Source organism: Sus scrofa, chromosome 4, assembly GCF_054392235.1.
Source record: "Sus scrofa isolate SSC_HxYL_T2T_F1_AM1 chromosome 4, Sscrofa_HxYL_maternal_Yorkshire_Landrace_v2.0, whole genome shotgun sequence".
Classification (NCBI taxonomy): domain Eukaryota; kingdom Metazoa; phylum Chordata; class Mammalia; order Artiodactyla; family Suidae; genus Sus; species Sus scrofa.
In genome coordinates this window covers 101,608,249-101,629,225 of record NC_139386.1, presented here as the reverse complement: position 1 = coordinate 101,629,225, position 20,977 = coordinate 101,608,249, and the positions used below count along the sequence as shown (strand labels likewise).

At 41.1% G+C, this 20,977-nt stretch overlaps 2 protein-coding genes across 2 annotated transcripts in view; one reads left to right on the top strand and one right to left on the bottom strand.

Annotated features, from left to right (window-relative positions):
* Nucleotides 1-20,977, top strand: part of CRCT1 (cysteine rich C-terminal 1) — a 239,033-nt gene that overhangs the window by 15,683 nt on the left and 202,373 nt on the right. The gene's annotated exons all lie outside the window — the stretch shown is intronic.
* Nucleotides 681-7,011, bottom strand: LOC146404081 (uncharacterized). Its single transcript, XM_085020973.1, has 2 exons — nucleotides 6,874-7,011; nucleotides 681-5,184 (listed from the first exon to the last, which is right to left on the bottom strand). Exons 1-2 carry the CDS (start codon nucleotides 7,009-7,011, stop codon nucleotides 1,630-1,632), a joined length of 3,693 nt encoding a protein of 1,230 aa, XP_084877099.1. The 3' UTR covers nucleotides 681-1,629.

Sequence of the window (20,977 nt, the reverse complement as noted above, 5' to 3'; positions counted from 1 at the left end):
TATATATATATATGTATATATATACATATATATATATATATGTATATATATATGGTATAATGTTTTTAAGGTTCTTCCACGTCATTTATATGAGCACTTCATTCTTTTCATTAAATAGTGTTTGTTTGGCTATACAATTTGGTAAATTGTGGACATTTTGGTTGCTTTAGACTTGGGGTATTATTATTAAAGCTGCTGTGAACATTTATGTAAAAATCTTCATGTGGACATATGTTTTCATTTCACTTAGGAATACATTTGTTAGGTCATATACACATGTTTATTTAACTTTATAAGAAATTGCCTCACTATTTTTCAGAGTGAATATATCATTTTACTTTCCACCAGTAATACCAACACTTATTGCCCATATTTTTAGTTTTGGCCATTCTAATGTGTGTATTGTAGTATCTCATTATGTTTTAATTTGCATTTCTTTGATGACAAATGACATTGAGCATCTTTTCAAGTGCTTACTGGCCATTTGTACATCTTGTTTGGTAAGTGACCAATTAGATCTGCTCATTCGTTTGTCTTAATTATGAGTTTAAAAAATTCCTTATATATTCTGGATTGTTTGTGAAGGACAGGGCCTTGGAAAATAACTATTTGAGTTAGTTTCTCGTCTGACCACCTGAGTGTGAGAGTGAAATGAAGCAGAGATGAGACAAACCTCAGTATTTGGTCACCATTGTTTATTGTCATTTTTAATACAGTCCAGTTATTTGAATCCAAAAACTTGAAACAAATATGCTCTACTTAAACTAAGAAACTGTTCATCAGTGGCAGTGGACAGCTTTTTGTTCCATCTCTGTATAAATAGATTTTTTTCTATGAGGAAAGACCAGTGACTACAGAAGTAGTTTGGAGCCATTGTATTTTCCTACTATTGATCTTCTAAAAATTTTTTTTTAACCTGGAGAAAATTCTTAGTAGTAGGCTTCAAGATCATTCTTGTTCAAACTAAGCCAGAGCTCTCTAAACCTGAACTGATTCATCTCTGCCCTTTAAGATAAAATTCTCGCACACAGGTTTGGAAGAAGCACCTGGTGCTACTTTTTTATGCCTTTCATTAGTTTAACAGTTAAACATATACCTAAGAATAGGGGCTTGGTTGTTTTGATAAGTAAAGAGGCTACCAATGCTGCATCTTTGTTTTTAGGGTCTTCGCCTTTCTGCCAGCACACATTGTGGGGCACACAAAAATTGTAGTCATGTTACTGTAAGAGAAACTTTGACTCCAGAACTGGTAGCGCATTTTTAATTTTTTGTTCCTTATAGATGAAAGCTTAGCTTTGGCATCATATAATGAGCAAAGGGCTCTCAAAAAGATATTTCGACCAAACCCAAGCATCTTAACTGCTTTTCATTGTTCTTCCAAATTTATTCCCACACATTTTTTATTCACCAGTATTTCCCAACAAAGTAGCCCTCATATCCTATATTCTTTGGAAGGAACCCAATAACCACGAATTGAGTACAGTTAAATGTTTAAAAATGGAAAAGACAGAAATAGATACCTCCACTTTTAAAGAGAAGGTTTGTAATGAATTGCTCATATATAATAGTTTCATATTTCTTAAACTGCTACTTGAGTTAATTTCACTTATTTATTGTTCATTCCTCGAATTAGCACCTCTGCTCTTGGACATATTCATAGAGTGGAGTGCTGCTGTGGAAACTGTGGGAGCTTGAGATGGTATTTCCTCCTGCACAGTCACCAACTTCTCTCTGGTGAAAATAGCCACCTTGTCTGTTATCCTCCTTGCAAATTAACAGTGTATTGGTAGTGTTGGATCTAGACTGTCCACAGGAGGGTATAAATTGTCCAGAGCCACAACTTGAGGAACTTTCTAGTTGTCTATAACTACTTCTTGGTTGCCCTTCATTACAATTTGAATAGCTACAGCTGGATTCCCACTGATCCTGGCTGCATCCTTGGCTTTGTTGCCTACATGTTCTTGATTGTCCATGAATACTCTCATATCCATCAGACTCGCCGCTTGTTGGACTGCAGCTCCTACTTCTTTCTTTTTGGCAGTACCCTGACCATTCCTGACTATTTCTTCTTGACTGATTAGGACTTGAACCTGTTTGGGGTCTACTGTACCCTTCATGAGTTCCACTTGAACTTGACCTACATCTCCCTTGTAATTCATGTTGCTCATAGCTAGAACACTGACCAGGTCCAGAACCACTTTGTTCAGAGCAAGATGAACAATATGAGCCAGGCCCATGTTGTTCAGAGCTAGAATACTGACCCAAGCCAGATTGTTGATTCTGGGTAGTACACTGACCTGAGGCAGATCTGTGTTGGCCATATCTGGAAGACTGACTCCATTCAGATCCACATTGGCCTTGGCTAGAGCATTGACTTGAACCAGAGCCACTTTGGACATGGCCAGAAGACTGTCCTGACCCTGACATCTGTTGACTGCAGCTAGAAGATTGACCTAATCCAGACCCATGTTGGCCATAGCTAGAAGACTGGCCTGGTCCAGATGTGTGTTGGCCACAGATTGATGATTGTCCTGAGGTAGAACCATGCTGTCTATAGGCAGGGGATTGACCGTATTTAGATTCATTCTGTCCAGAGCTTAATGATTGACCTAAACTAGATCCATGCTCAAAGGAAGAAGATTCTCCTGAGCTAGATCTGTGTTGTCCAAAGCTGGAAGACTGACCTGATCCAGACCCATGATGGCCATATCTAGAGGACTGACCAGAACCAAATCTGTATTGACTGTGGCTAGAAAATTGGCTTGATCCAGATCGATGTCGGCCATAGCTAGAAGACAGACCTGAGCCAGACCCATGTTGACCACAGCCAAAAGACTCTCCTGAGCTAGATCCATGCTGGCCACAACTAGAAGACTGACCTGAGCCAGACCAGTGTTGGTCATAGCTAGACTGACCTGATCTAGACCTTTGTTGTCCAAAGCCAGAGGACTGACCTGAAGCAGAACCATGTTGTCCATGCCTAGAACATTGACCATATCCAGATTGGTGTTGACCATAGCTTGATGACTGACCTAAGCCAGATCCATGCTGACCAAAGCCAGAAGACTGACTTGAGCCAGACCTACGTCGGCTGTGGCTAAAAGACTGACTTGAGCCAGCTCTGTGTTGGCTGTGGCTAGAAGACTGACTTGAGCCATGTTGACCATAGCCGGAAGACTGACCTAAGTTAGATCTGTGTTGGCCACAGCTTGATGAATGTCCTGAAGTAGAACCATGTTGTCCATAGCTAGAGGATTGACCTAAGTGAGATCCCTGGCTAAAGCCATAAGCCTCTCCTGAGAAAGACCCATGTTGTCTGAATCCAGAAGACTGGCCTGATCCAGCCCTGTGTTGACCATAGCTAGAAGTCTGACTTGATCCAGACCTACACTGGCCATTATTAAGAGATTGGTTTGATCCAGAACTAAATTGGCCATAGCTAGACGTCTGACTTGAGCCAGATGCATGTTGACCACAGCTAGTAGAGTGACCTAAGCTAGATCCATGTTGGCTACAGCTTGGTGACTGTCCTGAGGTAGAATTATATTGTTCATAGCTCGAGGATTGACCTGAGCCTGATCCATGCTGACTAAAGCCAGAAGACTCTCCTGAGCCAGACCCATGTTGCCCAAAGTCAAAAGGCTGACCTGAGCCAGACCCATGTTGGCTATGGCCAAAAGACTGACCTGAGCCATGTTGACCATAGCCAGAAGACTGACCTAAGTTACAGCCATGTTGGCCACAGCTTGATGAATTTCCTGAAGTAGAACCATGTTGTCCATAGCTAGAGGATTGACCTAAACCAGATCCATGCTGACTAAAGCCAAAAGACTCTCTTGAGCCAGACCCATGTTGCCTAAAGCCAAAAGAGTCTTCTGAGCCAGACACATGTTGCCTAAAGCCAGAAGAATGACCTGATCCAGTCCTATATTGGCCATAGCTAGAAGTCTGACTTGATCCCGACCTATGTTGGCCATGATTAAGAGATTGATTTGATCCAGAGCTATATCGTCTATAGCTAGATGATTGACTTGAGCCAGATCCATGTTGACCACAGCTAGTAGAGTGACCTAAGCTAGATCCATGTTGGCTACAGCTTGGTGACTGTCCTGAGGTAGAATTATGTTGTTCATAGCTTGAGGATTGACCCAAGCCAGATCCATGCTGACTAAAGCCAGAAAACTCTCCTGAGCCAGACCCATGTTGCCCAAAGCCAGAAGCCTGACCTGTGCCATATCTATGTTGTCCATAGCCAGAGGATTGACCTGATTGAGACCTATGTTGGACACAGCTAGAAAACTGTCCTGAGCATGACCTGAGTTGGCCATAACTGGATCCCTCAGTTGAACTAGAACAGTATCCTTGTTCTTCACAGTTTCCTGATTGATATCCCTCATTTGGTTCATGCCATCTCTGTTGAGAGTGCTGGCCTGAGCCAGAGCCATGACTACAACCAGTGGGCTCGTTTGAATTTGACCCGTGGTCTTGTCTTCTGAAACTCTTTGAGCTGAATACATGATCCTGCTTTCTAAGTGACTGGCTTGATTTCTTCTTATGTTGTCTGTTCCCTGAAGATTCATTTGTGTCAGACCAGTGTTGGTCAGAACTGAAAGACTGACCCTCTAGCTGGCACACATGCCCTTGTTCTCCATAAGCACCTGATGCATTTGCTGAGTCTGATCTCGTTCTACTGTTACTTGAATGAATATAACCAACTTCTTCACTCTTAGACCTTTTGTGCTGACAAGAGCCATGCTTGCTTTTCTTACTGTCCTTGAAGTGTCCTGCACATGACTCTTTCCTTCTTTCCCCAGAGCTTTGCCTGTGCCCAGAACTAGACAAGCCTCTTTGATGCCTCTTTCTTCTGGAGCTGTGGTTAATGCTTCCTCTGGAGCCCCTGGAGGAGGAGGAATCATGCTTTCCTTCACTCCAGCTTGAATGACTAGAAGATGATTCTTGCCCTTCTTCCTCTTCTTCGGTTTCACTCTGTTCCTCTTGGTGCTGGTGAATGTAATCTCTTTTCTTTGACCCTGAAGCTTTGCAATAATCTTTGCTGACAATTTTGTTACAAGCGCGAGCCAGCTTGAATATCATCAGAAGGTACTCAGTAAATTCGACCTTCTTGTTATGGTCTTGATCCAGATTTTGCATGATGATATCTACAGTGTCTGGATCATCTGGATTCTGTAGAGGAACAAGATACAAGCTCTGTCAGTATGCAGCACACAGCGAGCTAATGAATTGAAGGAAGGCTGTAGAAATGTGAATGCTTCTCTTACTTACATGGAGCTCAATCTCATAGTCCATTAATCTGGACTTCCCTATGCTGAGCAGAATGAGAGAAAGGAAAATGTAATGAATAATTCAGTCAGAAATAGGTAGAAGAGGGTTTAACTGGAGGATGACAGGGAATAAGGGAACTGATTTTTTTTTTTTAAGTAATGGGTCTGATGCATTTGCTGAGAATGTGAATGATTAGCTAATTTATGAATAATGCTTTTGGATACCTGCATTAATTCTGTATGGCCTTTCTTTATTTGTCCAGCTTTTAATTAATTAACTAATGAATTAACTCATTCAACAAAGATTTATTGTGCACATAATATCTGCCTAGAATTGTGTCAGGTTAGGGACGAAGCAGTGAAAATGGAACTTAAAGTTTACTGGGCCAGGCACACGAACTTAAAAGTACTATGTACTGTGATAATGTTTCTATGAGAAACATTATACCAGAGGACACTCACTGGGGGTTCAAGGATGGTTAATGAGAGATAGCGATGTCTTTTAAATGGTGGGTTGGAATTAGCCAAATAAAGAGGCAGGTAAAGAGGGAGAGGGAGCAAAAGGTCATTGTAGGCAGAGGGAACAATATGAACGGAGAGCAGGAGGTGAGAGGAAGCATGGCTCATACAATGAACTGAAACATTAAGGATTGCCAATTGTAGTCTCAACACTCAAGAGTTACACCTAGAGAGATAAATAGGGACCAGGTCATGCTTTTAAGGTTGGGTTGAGGAACCTTGGAGTTTTAAGAGTTGAGAACTGTTGAGGATTTTGAGTTGAGTTGTGAAATGATTAAGATTGTATGTAATGCTGAGATTGGAGGTAGAAGATGACTTGACCAAAGGACTAAAATAGTGATAGAAATGGGCTGTTTTGAGAGACTGTTGGTGAATTCCGTGGAGGTTTGGGGGTCTAGGAACCTGATGAGAAAGGAAGTTAAGAATGGCACCAGGTTATGCCTGGGTCAAATAGGAGGTGAGAGCTTAGAGGGGAAAATAATGTTTCATGTTTGACACACTGAATTTAAGACATATGTAGAAATCCAAATAAAACTATTCAGTAGGCAGCTTGATTTAATGAGTTGAAGACCAAGAGCTATATTTAAGGTTATAAAATATTTAGTTCCTGAGCTAACATTTTAGGGTGTTTATCACCCTATTTTATGATTTAGGAGCAAGATGCTAATTTCCTGCACTGAGAGGCCTTTTAATGCCAGAATCTCAGAAATGGGCAGTGCTCAGGATGTGCGGGGGCAGAAGAAAGACAGAAAGGGAGCAAGATGAATTTCACCTACTTTGCAGTTTTTCTGAGGACCAGCTCAATTTCTTTCTAGCAGAAATACCTAGGTCATTATTTAAATTATAGATCCCGCCCCCCATCGCTTCCATTGCTTAGTAGTGTCACTCTCCTTGGTCATGTTTTGGAAACATTATGGGTCAACTTTGACCTTATTTCAAGCCTTTACTAAATCCTATTTTCTATCACCAAGTAGGGAAGGTTCTCTAGGAGTTTTTTCATATGTGACAAAAAGGTAGGCAAGAATAATGAAAAGAATTGCAGGTATCTTCAGTTCTGACTTGTAGTTCTTACCTTCAGAATTTGACCAAACTCATTTTCCAATAGTTCTTTCAATTCTGCCTTGTTCAACATGTCACACTCCCCATCCTGCTTAGCATATTGGTAGAAAAGATCGATGACAGTGACAATGCTTTGTAGGAGTTTAGGCATCTTTTGGAAATTCAATTAACCTAAAGGGAAGAAAAGGACAGACACTCACCTGTTATTGTTCTTTTTTCTTGCTTAAATAGATAAATAGTTTAAGTAATTTGTAATAATTGTTTATAATTATTCAGCCGTGATGAATTTTAATCAAGCCTAATCCAGAGTTGAATGACTTGTTCAAGCCATGTAGCAAGAAAGTGATGCAATTAGGAACAGAATCTGTATCTCTTCCTTCAATTCCAGAATGAGTGTAGCAGCAGTGGCTTTCTGTGTTGGGCTCCCTGCCTCTACCAGGGATAATTTTTTTTTTTTTTTTTTTTTTTTGCTATTTCTTGGGCCGCCCCCATGGCATATGGAGGTTCCCAGGCTAGGGGTCAAATCGGAGCTGTTGCCACTGGCCTACGCCAGAGCCACAGCAGCGTGGGATCTGAGACGCGTCTGCAACCTACACCACAGCTCACGGCAATGCCAGATTCTTAACCCACTGAGCAAGGGCAGGGATCGAACCCGCAACCTCATGGTTCCTAGTTGGATTCGTTAACCACTGAGCCACGACAGGAACTCCGACCAGGGATGATTTTAAGAACTTTGTTTTGGAGCTGTAGGAATCCTGGGTGTGCCAGTCCATCCAGTTCCTCAATTTCTCTCTAGGTCACACTTGGGAGAGAGAGGTCTATCATCCACATGGATGCCTGATTCCAGGTGAGGGGTACCAGACCTCAACTGGATGCTCAGGACTCTAGGCCAGAGAGAGTAGACAAAGTGGGCAATGCCAACCACAGGCTCAGACTATAAGGAGATGGGGACAGCTGCTATGAGACTCAGCTTTTGTTTTCATTCTTTAAGCAGGGACTGACCCTCTGACTTTAATGATTACACATCAGAGAGAGAAAGCTCAGATTAGTGGGTAATTAGAGCTTCGTGACCCCAAAGAAAAGAGGTAGTATCAGTCCCAGTTATCTCTTCATTTTCCTTTTCAATAAAGTAAACTTATACCAAAGTTCCCCCAAAGTATGTATGTAAAAAAGAGCCTGATAACCCAGAGCCTCTTTGCATTAGAGCCCATTGTGGGTTCTCCTGCTCACTTACCTGGTTCACCAGAGGAACAAGTAGGATGGAGCCTGAAGCAGCTTGCAGGGTGCTGCTAGTTGGGGATTGTGGCCTTTTTATAGAGGGAATAATGGTCCATCTCAGGGAGGAGCTGTTCTCTTACAGATGTCCTAATTCACTCCCAAACAAGCCCAGCTCCACCTCCATCTCCACCTCCCAGGTGTTTACCTTCTCACTTCTTTATCTGTTCACCTGAGATTGCGTTAGCAGTTCCCAAATCTGGGCTAATGAATCATGGGGACTTTAATTGAAGTGGAATGGCATGTGTGCAGCAAATGTCAAAGAATCATGGAATCTGAGTGTTTAAAGAAGCCCTGAAGATCATCTAGTCAAACCCTCTTTTTTAAACTAAATTTTCTTGTACAGGGTTTCAGCCAAGGTATCACCCATGATATTATTATCTCCAGGAATGGATGATGGCTGCAGAGGGCCTCTTGTCTCTTTACCTGTTTATCAGACCTTGGTGACCATTCATCGTGCAGCTTTACCTCAACCGCTATCTTAGGAAGAAATCCATGCTCTTTAGCATGGGATCCAGCACTCATGATCTGGGCTGTAGCCTCTCTTCAGCCACATCTCGCTTCCTATCCCTCTTTGTTCTCCACCAGTAATTTACTTCATAAATCTTCCTAAATGGACTGTACTATTTTATATTTTGGGGGGGATTTTTTTTCTTCATAATCTAGGTAGCAAACTCCTATGTATTCTTCAAAACCGACCTTTGACATCCTATAGGAAATCTTTCTTGAATTACTAAAGAAGGAATTATAATTGTGCCCAGTAATTTTATTATAATATCAGTCATTCTATAGTATACTCTTAAAATTGTGTTGTTGTATAATTAATATTTAATATGAAATCTAGAAAATACAGACAAGCAAAGAAAAGAAAATGAAAGTATCTATAATCCTACTATCCCAAAATAGCTACCTTTAATTATTGTATATATCCTTTCACATGCAAACACACACACACACACACACATTTGTCCATATGCATTTATCACTTCCAGTCTATGAGCTCCTTAAAATAGAGAACAGACCTTATTAATCCCTATGTCACTTGGAGGCACAGCACATTGCTTGGCACATAAAAGTCCCTAATAAATGTTTGCCAAGTTGAATTGAAATGAAAGAGGAGTGAGGGTCATGGCTGCAAGTGCTCTGCATAGACCACTTCTGTTTTTTCACAGGCCTAGGGTCTGCCCTCTCTCTTGCCATGTTCAACTCAGAGGCCCTGATTTCACCTGTATATCGACTGCATTTTATGTTGGGTATTATCCCTGAGGACCTTGCTCTACACTCCATTGGTTGTGAGGTATAGCACAAACCTCACTCAAGCTGGGTGAATTTATACAGACTTCACACTTGTGCAACATCATCATCAGTGGATGGGAAGGAGTGGCGGCACTCTTGGGAAATGATAAATTATATGACTCCAAATTCAACCATGAATTCAGACAGGCTGTATGTTTTCTTCTAAGTGTCACCCCGAGGGTTTCAGAGTTCGTGTCCATTGTGTGGCCATGTTTCCTCTGGATGTCTGATTTGGGCCCCATTGTCACGCTTCATCAGAGGTGTGACTGTGACTGTGGGAGCACAGAGGAGGTGGAATTTGCTGAGCAAGGGCTCATTTCCTGGAGGAGCTGACTGTCACTGCAGAGGGAAGAAGGGGTTGTTGGTGAAGACTCTTCCAGGTGAAACATGCTCTTGAGGGCACCCTCTCCTACAGGAGGGGTTGGCAGATTCTTTCTGTAAAGGGCCCGGTAGTAAATATCAGGCCAGAGGACTTTGTTACAACTACTCAACTCTGCTCTTTTAGCATGAAAGCATCCACAGGTGATATGTAAACAAATGAACATGGCTGTCTTTCAGTAAAACCTATTGATGGACCTGGCCCTTAAATTCCATAATGCCACATGTCATAAGGTTTTTTCCAACTCCTTAACTATGTAGAAAACATTCCTAGCTTATGGGCCATACAGAAATAGGTGATGCCCTAGCTATGGCCTGTGGATCATAGTTTGCCACCTGCTGGTGTTTTTCTGCATTTGTTTGTCAGGAATATTCACTAGGAGAGGAGAATCTAGGGGCATGAGACAGGCTGTGACATGGGGGACATCAGAACCACAAATTGCTGTGAGAGAGCAAAGCATGCATGTCTGTGATGGTTGAGGTATGTGAGGTGGTGGGAAAGGGAACAGAACAAGGGCCCTTCCTCATCAGAGGAAGGTATAGTTTTGATTTGATGTGAGGAAGAAACCTTTACCATCTGTGTTGCCTGAAAGTGCAATTAGGTCTTTGTGAAGTTGACTGAAAATGTCATGAGGTCTTTGGAAAGTAATTGAATTTATTGCCAGGGGTATTAAAGGAACTTTCATATATCATGTAAGCAGTTTTAATCCTTTCAGTGCCTTATTTTCTGATTATCCTCCAAAATCACCAACCAGAGTTTGGTTGAGATTTATCTCTTGATTCTTGTCATGAAAGCAATAGGCATGTTCAGTGTGCATTTGACCTCTTGTCTCCCTTTTGAGAGAGACTAATTTAAGAGTCAGTCAAGATGATCACAGAAGTCCTTTCCAAAACAGATTCATGATTTTACCAGAGTATGTAACAGGGTGGGCATGAAGGTCCCCCTAACACCCACCTGCCATCAGTTTGGTTGGTGTTTTTCCCCTTAGAGATGACAGGGTTCAGAAGAGATTTCTTAAGGTGTGTGCCATGCTCTATGTTTTTCAGTGCCTTATGTGTTGGCAGAAGAAAGGAAATTACATTCCTCTTCATGCCAAGCCCAGCGCTCTGTGCCCTTGTACATCATTTTTTAAAATCCTTGTAACAACCACATGATGTGGGTATTATTACGCCCATTTTGCAGATGAGAAAACAGTCTCAGAGAAAAGACGTAACTTGTTTTGAGTAACTTTGTTATTAAGTGCTGAAGATAAGATTTAACTCAAATCTTTTTCCTAAGAATAGCCAGGGCCTGGGGGGACTATTAAAAAGGGAAAGTTTGGGGGACAGTTCTTGAAGAATGGACTTTTATTTAAAAACAACCGACCAACAAACAAAGCTAGAGAAGATCAACACTGACTCCGTCTTCCCAGTCCTGGTCACTCACATTTTCGTCCTTGCCTGTTCCTATAGCACCATCTGCTGGGTCTTAGGGAAATGCTAGGGAAGTCATTTCTTCCTTGTCCTTTCTCTCCTTTCCCCTCTTCTCCCCATGCAATTTCTGAGAGGTCTTTGTAGCTTAGTCTCTGTAAATGAGGAGACTATGTAAAAAACAAGGGCATAATGAGCAGAGAGTGTTGAGTGTCATGACTTGGGGGTAATGTGAGTCAAAAGAAGTCAACTATAATATGAAAGTGGCCAAGAAGCATTTCCCTCCATATCCTTCTCTCCAGGTACCAGGCCATTTTTTCTATTATCTCAAAAAAAAAAAAAATGGATCTGATATAATTTTATAGCTTAGCACATATTTTCTGGGAGGTGGGCAGGTATAGTGATAGGTCCTTTATCTCGAGATGTGGGCCCTGGACTAAGTCAGCTTGAGTGTTGGCCTTTCCATTCAGTTGCTTCTCTGTCTCCTCTTAGTATTCTCCCTTCTCCTTCACATTCTTGGAAATGCCCCAGATGTCTGGAATGCAGAGCTCGTTCTTACTTGCTTCCTTTTATTTATTCTGTCAATATCTTTCTCTGTTGTATTTCCACCTCCTTAACTTGCTGTTTGATTCTCTTACTGTCATGGCCATTCATAGCCTGCATCCCCCAGTTCCTACCTTCAGGAGGCTTTCTACATGCAGACCTGGTCCATCAGAGTGGGCAGTTGGAGGAGAGTGATTGGGAGTGCACCTCAGGGATCCTCCAGGTGTTACAGACGTGGCCTGAAAGACCTGCTAGTATGGGAGACACCAGAGGAGATGTCCGAGCTTCAGGTATGGGAGGGAGAAAGTGGAGACGTAGAGACCTTGGTTGTTGGAAGTCAGCCTTTGTCAGTGTGTGTGTGTGTGTGTGTGTGTGTGTGTGTGTGAGAGAGAGAGAGAGAGAGAGAGAGAGAGAGAGAGAGAGAGAGAGAGAGAGAGAGAGAGAAGTAGGGGGTAAGGAAGTGGGGTAGCCAAGAGGAAGGGAGGAGAGGAGATGGAACATGTAACAAATGCAATGAGTGTGAGACTGATGGGGCCTTGGTTTCCTCTTTGACCTTCTCTCCTACTTGCCCTCTCCTCATAGACTCTGCTGAAGCCACCTGCTTCCTTATCTTCCAAACCTTTGGGCACACACCTTCCTTAGGAATTCCATCCCATGGATGTTTTCCCCTTAGACATCCATTTGGCTTAATCTTTTATTTCCTTCACGTCTTTGCTGAAATATCACCATATCATAGGCCTGCCCTGCCTGTTCTCTTTGATATGCACATCTAACCTTCTCTAGTATGGTTGGCTTGTTTATTATGTAGGGTTTTGAGCAGAGAAGAGAGATGATCTGACTCACTGCTATATTGATGCTAGACCACAGTGAGATGAGGTAGAATAAGGAAGATCAGTCAGGTGAGAGATGAGGGGCTGGAAGTAATAACCAAGGCATCTTGCTTGGATGACTCTGTGTGTTTTATCATACACACTAAACATTCAATAAACAAGAAAGAGCAGGCTTGACACGGGGGATGATGATGAATTGTCATCTGATTTATCTCCATCAAGAATTCTTTCCACCTCTTCATAATACAACATTTTAAAAGAGCAGTGAGCACACCTTTCTTATTCTCCATTTACTCTTCAATCCTTTACAGTCTGAGTTTGAAGCTTTTTTGAAGGCTTCTCTTTTGTGGCCGATGTTTATGTTCTGCAAAGTTCCTTCTTTAGTTCTTTCCCTGTTTGATTTGTTTTTACTATTTATAAAGTAAGATAACGGAGAGGGAAAGAGGCAAGACAATGTTTACACTTTTTTATTGGCATTTTTTATGCAATTAGATAGTCTGAAACCAAAGATTTGAAAGTTCTGTCTATAGGTTCCTGGGTAATGCATTCAGTGGTCTGGTGGTGCTCTAAGACCTAATATGTCACCTTTAAGAGTCACATATAATATCAAACTTGGCATAAACTTAAAAACTTTAGTGCTCCTATTTAACTCATTGAACACTACATAACTATTATGTTATTTTGTATAATAGTTCATTTAAACTTCTGTCACTAACATTGTAGCTTAAGAGGACAACGATACACTATCTTTTAAAAGGAAGGTTAACACTACCTTTAAGGATTAAAGTAAAGTTGCTTTAAAAAAAAATGAAAACGATAGAAACACGACTGTCTTTAAAAAACGGTTTTCACTACAGATTCCTGTTCTTTATTTTTTAGCAAGTCTTTGCTATTTTGAGTTCTTTTTCTGTTGGTGTTTCACTTATGATAATGGTCCCTTTGTTTGTGTATGTATTTATAGCATGGACTGTTGCTCTAAAAAATTGTAAAAACTTGTTTTTTGCTTGCTTTCATTGTTACTTGTTTTTTTCAGAGCTTCCCTTTTGATAATCTTCCTCATCCTGGTTCCACCTTCCATTGTCCCATAGCTAAAACTTCCTTTGTATGCCTTTCATTGAGCCCTTTGGTCTTGGTACTGAATGAATAGCAATAGTTATAATCTCCTGGTTTCTTTTGCCGGGGGGGTGGGGAGTTGGGGCTTTACTGTCATCAGATTGGTAAGAATTGGATACATGAGTTCCATTTTGGAGAACTTGATTGTCCTTGTTCATAGCATGATTGCCTGGATGTATCACTAAATTAGACATGCTTATCCTGTTTTCTATTTGTGCTAGACTGGAGACGATTGTAGATATAACTTATGTGGGTAGGTATTAATGTATTCCCATCTTCCAGTATTGTTGAGATCCCTGTCTTCCAGTATTGTTGGTCTGATCTTTCATATGGCCAGAAATCATCTGTCCACTGTGATTTTCTATTTGAAAAAGTTTGAAGTTCCTAAAATTCCTGACTGAACTCCAGAGTTACTAGAATGACTATTACTGGATACCTGTTTTCTAGTTGAAGGGACAGGAAGGGAAGTAGATAGAAAATGACTAGATAGTAATTGTCCAGGTCATTCAGGGGATATGCTATAAGTAGTTGATGGTCTTACACCTCTGATAGATTCAGACTGACCGTTGGTATCAAATTAAGTTTGCAGCTTATTCTCGAGTATCCGAAATTAATTCCATGCCTTTATGGCTTACCTGTTGATCTAGATCCTGAATGACCAGAAACTGATCCTGACTGATAAATCATAGGCTTGTTTGTATAACTTTTCCCAGATTTCAGTGGACTGGAATCAAGGCTAGGAGTTCTTTTGTTTTTGGTTCATCCTTAGTCATATTCAGCACTTCCGTAGCTATAACCCAGTCCTTTTAATGTCTATCTGCATATAATTGGACTCAAATTGACCTTGGGTTTGACTTGTCTGACTTCCTGCCTGATTATGACTATGACTAACTTATTTCTGGAAAGAAAAAGTATAGATTATTCTTTTGGTACTGGATCTGATTGCTCATGGGTAAATATTATATGATTAGACCCTGAATTTCTAGCATCGTCTTCAGAATGTTCATGTTGGATCTTTTGGCGGGGGCGGGGGGCAGCTTATTTTTTAGTTCAGATTGTCCGTGGCTCTACTCACATTCTCCATGGGTTTTTCTTGACTCTCTGTTTGAGTCTCTTTTATTTTACCACCACTAAACTGACCATAATTGCATCTGCATTATCTAATTTTACTAGGATCAGATTGTGTGGATGAAGTTTGTAGGCTGTCCCTGAGTATCTAGAGCTTGATTTTGATTATTGATAGCTAGATACAAGTCAGATTGTCCATTAGTAGATATCTGGCCATGATGAGATCCTGAGTATCTAGTCCAGTCTCCTGTGTCCTAGTTAGAGGTTTATCTGCTTGTTGGGTAAGCAGATCCTGCTTGTCCATGAGTGACTTTCTGGACCTTTGGAGATTCTGATTGTGTGGACCTATCTCCTTGTCTTCCTGTATGCTAGAATCATATTTCACATGTCTTCATTCAGACTGTCCATGAGTTGATGCTGATGCTTTCTCTGAATCTTCTGATTGCCCAGCTGACTATAACTGGATCTTCCACCGTCTGCTTCTTGAGTACCCACGCTGAGTCTCTAGAGCTGCGTCCTGTATGTTCACAAAAGATATATATATTTTTTTTCCTCTCTCATGCTGGATCTTGATGGTTTATGGGAAGAATCAGACTGTCTATGAATGGTCGTCCACCCTTCAAGAGGTCGTAAGTGTCAGAGTTGTGTCTTGACTGCTTGTGGCAGGATCCTTGATTTTCTCCTCTGCTGGATTCTGAATGTCCATGGGAAGGCTCTCTGGCCTTGATGAGACCCTGAATATCTAGACCTGTGCAGTGCCTGACCATGAAGGCATTCATGCTGGTTTTTTGAACTGAACTTAGAATACCCACGGATTTATTCTGACTGGCTCTCTGAATCTTCTGATTGCCATTCACTGTCAGTGACCTCATTGTAACTGGATCCTCCCCCCACCCTTTTTTTTTGCCATACTGGGCCAGGGATCGAACCCATGCCACAGCAGCAACCCAAACTGCTGCAGTGACAATGCCACATCCCTAACTCACTGTACCACAAGGGAACTGTAACTGGATCCTTGATGTCTTCTTATTCTGGATCCAATCTGTGTAGATGAAAATTGTTTAAGAGATGACCCGGGTTGTTCATAAATAGACCCAAATCTTTCTCTTGTGTTAGACTCTAATTCTTCATGGGTAGACCTAGCTTGCCTATGAATAAATGTTCATCCTTTTTTTTTTTTTTTTTTTTTTTTTGCTTTTTTTGTTTTTTTAGGGCCACACCTGAGGCATACGAAAATTCCCAGGCTAGGGGCCAAATCAGAGCTACAGCTGCCAGCCTACAACACAGCTGATCTGAGCTTTGTCTGCGACCTACACCACAGCTCATGGCTACGCCAAATCTTTTAACCCACTGAGCAGGGTCAGGAGTTGAATGCGCGTCCTCATGGATACTAGTTGGGTTTGGTTCCTCTGAGCCACAATAGGAACTCCCTACATGTCCATTCTTGATAGAATCCTGGCTAGAGTAATTTTTTCTTCTAGAAGAAAGATCCAGACTCCCTTTGGCCATATGCAGACTCATCATGGGAAGGGGAAGACTGTCTTCTAATTGTCCTGTAATATACTGGACTGACTATAACTGGATCCCCCTTGTCTATTGATACTAGACCCAGAGTTAGTAAATGATTATATATGAGGAGATCCTGAGTGTTTGCAGCTGTCTCTTGATCATAGCTATATTGTATGCTTTTGGTGCTGGATCTGGGCTGCTCATGAGTAGATCCAGACTGTTTTCCAATGTGTGTTTGTCCTTGGTGAGACTCTTAGTGTATAAACCTGTCTTCTGACTTCCTATTTCTTAACTGTCTATAATTGTACTCAGACCATACATGGACTAATGTTGGCTTTCTATATGAGTAACTTGAATGTGTGTTATCAACTATAACTGGATCCTCAATGTCTGCTTATATTTGATCCAGACCTCAAATGTGCAGATTGTCTAGAAGCAGATGTGGAGTATTTAGAGCTATCTTCTGATTGTCCATAGCCAATCTCTTCCTTTTATACTGGACTCAGTTCTCCTTGGGTTCTCCAGAATGTCCATGAATTGCTGTTTGGCCATGTTGACATTCTAAATGTCTAGAGTTTTCTAATTCTTCATGTCTAGAACCTTGTCTTCTTCTTTTGCTGAACCAGGATTATATATGACTGTACTTAGACTGACCTTATATGGAAGCTGTCTATCCTAATCTCCTCATTGACTTTTACTATCACTAGATTAATTATAACTGGATACCTGTTTCCTGATTATAGTGGTAGAGACTGTGTGGATGTAGACCCTGAATATGCATTGCCATTTCCTATTTATGACTAGATCCTTGTCTCTTTTTTTTCTGTCAGAACTAGACTTCTGGATTAATCCTGATTCTCCATTGGAACTTCTACATGACTAGACACAAATTGTTCATGAATTTGTAGGAGGCCATGATGGGACACTGATTTTCCAGAGCACTCATGTGTTCGTGGTTGGCTGTTTGCCACTTTCTAGAGTTGGATCCTAAGATTTCATTTGTAGATTTGGACTGACCAGTAGCGGATACCTGGGTTTGATAAGTACCTAAATTTATAGGATTTATAGAGCTATCTCTTGAGTTTCTGTGATTGGGTTTTTACTTTGCTCTTGAGCTTTTCTGTCGTCTGAGAGTTTTTCCCCACACTCACACTGCTCATGAGTTGATTCTGACTCTTCTGTGTGTCTCCAGATTATATTTCATCATTATTGGCCAGAGTATAACTACATCCATGTCTCCAGATTATATTTCATCATTATTGTTCAGAGTATAACTACATCCTTCTGCTTATAGAAGGTCCAGAATATGTTAATGGGGCTTTTTTGTGAGTTGATTCTTAGGGTCCAGTGCTGCCTTTTTTCCACCTTTGGGTTGAACACAGACTCTTCATTGAAAGACACAGATTATGAGTGGATGAGTTCTGGCCTTTTAACTGTCCATGGCTGGAGCCATCTCTTGGTCTTGTGCTAGATCCAGGCTGTCCTGCCTGTAATCAGGTGGACCATGGGAAGACAGTGACTGTCTACCCAAGCTCCTGACTGTCCTTCATTATTACTGGACTAAGTAAAATTAGATCTCTGAGGTTTGTTTGTACTGAATTTAGACTGCAGAGGTGATAATTGTCTGTGAGAAATGTCTAGAGCTCTCAAATGACTGGGACTAGATCCATATCTTCTTGTGTTGGTCCCAGATTCTCCCTTGTGTAGGATCAGACTGTCCATGGATAGATGTTGGTCCTGAGGATCTAGCACAAGACTAGAGCATTGTTTTCCTATTTTGTCAGATTTTGATTGTTTATGGCCACACACTATTCATGGCTTGATGCTATCTAAGTTTTCTGATTGTCTTTTAATATAACTAGATTGACTGTACTTGGCATCATTGTCTACTTGTACTGACTTCAGACTCTGTAGATAATAATTGGCTATGAGATGATCCTGAATGCCTGGAATTCTTTCTGTACTGACCATGTCCTCTTACTCTTTTTTTTTTTTTAATTTTTTTATTTTCCCACTGTACAGCAAGGGGGTCAGGTTATCCTTACATGTATACATTGCAATTACAGTTTTTTCCCCCACCCTTTCTTCTGTTGCAACATGAGTATCTAGACATAGTTCTCAATGCTATTCAGCAGGATCTCCTTGTAAATCTATTCTAGGTTGTGTCTGATAAGCCCAAGCTCCCCATCCCTCCCACTCCCTCCCCCTCCCATCAGGCAGCCACAAGTCTCTTCTCCAAGTCCATGATTTTCTTTTCTGAGGAGATGTTCATTTGTGCTGGATATTAGATTCCAGTTATAAGTGATATCATATGGTATTTGTCTTTTTCTGGCTCATTTCACTCAGTATGAGATTCTCTAGTTCCATCCATGTTGCTGCAAATGGCATTATGTCATCCTTTTTTATGGCTGAGTAGTATTCCATTGTGTATATATACCACCTCTTCAGAATCCAATCATCTGTCGATGGACATTTGGGTTGTTTCCATGTCCTGGCTATTGTGAATAGTGCTGCAATGAACATGCGGGTGCAAGTGTCTCTTTTAAGTAGAGCTTTGTCCGGATAGATGCCCAAGAGTGGGCTTGCGGGGTCATATGGAAGTTCTATGTATAGATTTCTAAGGTATCTCCAAACTGTTCTCCATTGTGGCTGAACCAGTTTACATTTCCACCAACAGTGCAGGAGGGTTCCCTTTTCTCCACAGCCCCTCCAGCACTTGTTATTTGTAGATTTATTAATGATGGCCATTCTGACTGGTGTGAGGTGATATCTCATGGTAGTTTTGATTTGCATTTCTCTTATAATCAGCGTTGTTGAGCATTTTTTCATGTGTTTGTTGGCCATCTGTATATCTTCTTTGGAGAAATGTCTATTCAGGTCTTTTGCCCATTTTTCCATTGATTGATTGGTTTTTTTGCTGTTGAATTGTATAAGTTGCTTATATATTCTAGAGATTAAGCCCTTGTCAGTTGCATCATTTGAAACTGTTTTCTCCCATTCTGTAAGTTGTCTTTTTGTTTTCTTTTGGGTAAAGAGGTCATATTTAATAGTGATAAGTATTACAGCCCGAGCTTGGGAATAAAGTAGCAGCAGCAGTATATGCAAGATAGAAAACGTACTTGGTAGCAATATGTGTAAGAGAATTTGTGTGTGTGTGTGTGTGTGTGAGAGAGAGAGAAGAGCTTAAAATGAGCCATCCATGTTGTGTGGTGTCAAAAAAAAAAAAAAATCCATATACTTTTTACCACGCTTATGAAAGTATAGGATCTAGAGAAAGTAGGTGGTATTCTTTTTGCACACTGTGTTAGTAAAACCTTACCTGGAGTGTTGTTCAATAATAGTTGGGTTTTTAAAAAGAAGCCTATAAAAAACAAAACAAAACAAAGAAGCCTGTAGACAATTTGGAGCATGCTCATTGTGAATGTTAAACAAGGGTGAGAATAAACACCACAGATGAGAGAGCAGGAACTGAGAAGAAATCTGGTCAGGAATGGAAGATGCACATGGCCCCCAGACTTGCCACTCTTGAAGAGATGTGACTTGCTCAGGCACAGTTGGAGGCCACGGGTTGTACTTTAGGAGGGGAGCTCAATTCCTGGCTGCCCTACCATGTATTTACAGAGGGGTTAGGAGTGGACAAAGGCCGGTAGACAAAGTAGGAAACTCTGAAGTTACAATCAGAGTCACAGCCCTACTGGTGTCAGAAATATCCTCTTTACTGTTATAAATCACCTAGGAGGTCTGAAGATCAGCTAGGTTCTAGTCAGAGGGCTTAAAGCCCTTTGTGCTGAACTATGCCATTGTTAGACTGCTTGAGGAAAGAGCCACTGGGTTGTCAAGCAAACAAACGGGTTGGTTGGTCTTTCATAGTAGAACAAGCAGGATGATGGGAGAAAGGAAACATGATTTAAGAAACTGGTTGTGTTTTTAGCTTATAGATAAGGAAAATCACGGAAGACATAAGGTGTCTTCAATTTATTTGAAACACTAAAACAAAATAGGGCTTGAAGTCAGGTGGGTCGAGGGGAACTTGGGTAAGATTTGCAAACTATGAGAAATATCTTGGTGAATTATAAGGAGCAGCTTTCTAACAGTCAGAACTATCCAAATAAGAAAATAGCTGTATTTGACCAGAGTAAGCTCTCGGTCACTGAAGAGAGATTTGGAACTGGATGGGATCTTGAGTATTACCCAGTTAAACGTCCTCAGATTGTAGTTATTCTAGCTAGAGAATGTGAATTCAAAGTCAATAGCTAGTTTCAAAAAAGATATTCACAAATTGCTGTGGAATGACATATGAAGGAGTAACTCATTCTTCCTTAGAAAGATCAAGGATTGTCTCCTGTGAGTGCAGCACATGAATAGGGCCTTGCATTTGCTAGATGCTTTCATTTACTACTATATTTTCAGCACCTTGCACAATACTGGTTGTATAGTAGAAAGTCAATAAATATTTGTTGATCATACATTCCAGGTAGAATATCCTGAAAAAAGCAGTAATTCTTTTTTTGTCTTTTTTTTTTTCCTCTTTCTTGGGCCGCTCCCGCGGCATATGGAGGTTCCCAGGCTAGGGGTCTAATCGGAGCTGTAGCCACCGGCCTACGCCAGAGCCACAGCAACACGGTATCCGAGCCGTGTCTGCAACCTACACCACAGCTCACGGCAACGCCGGATCATTAACCCACTGAGCAAGGG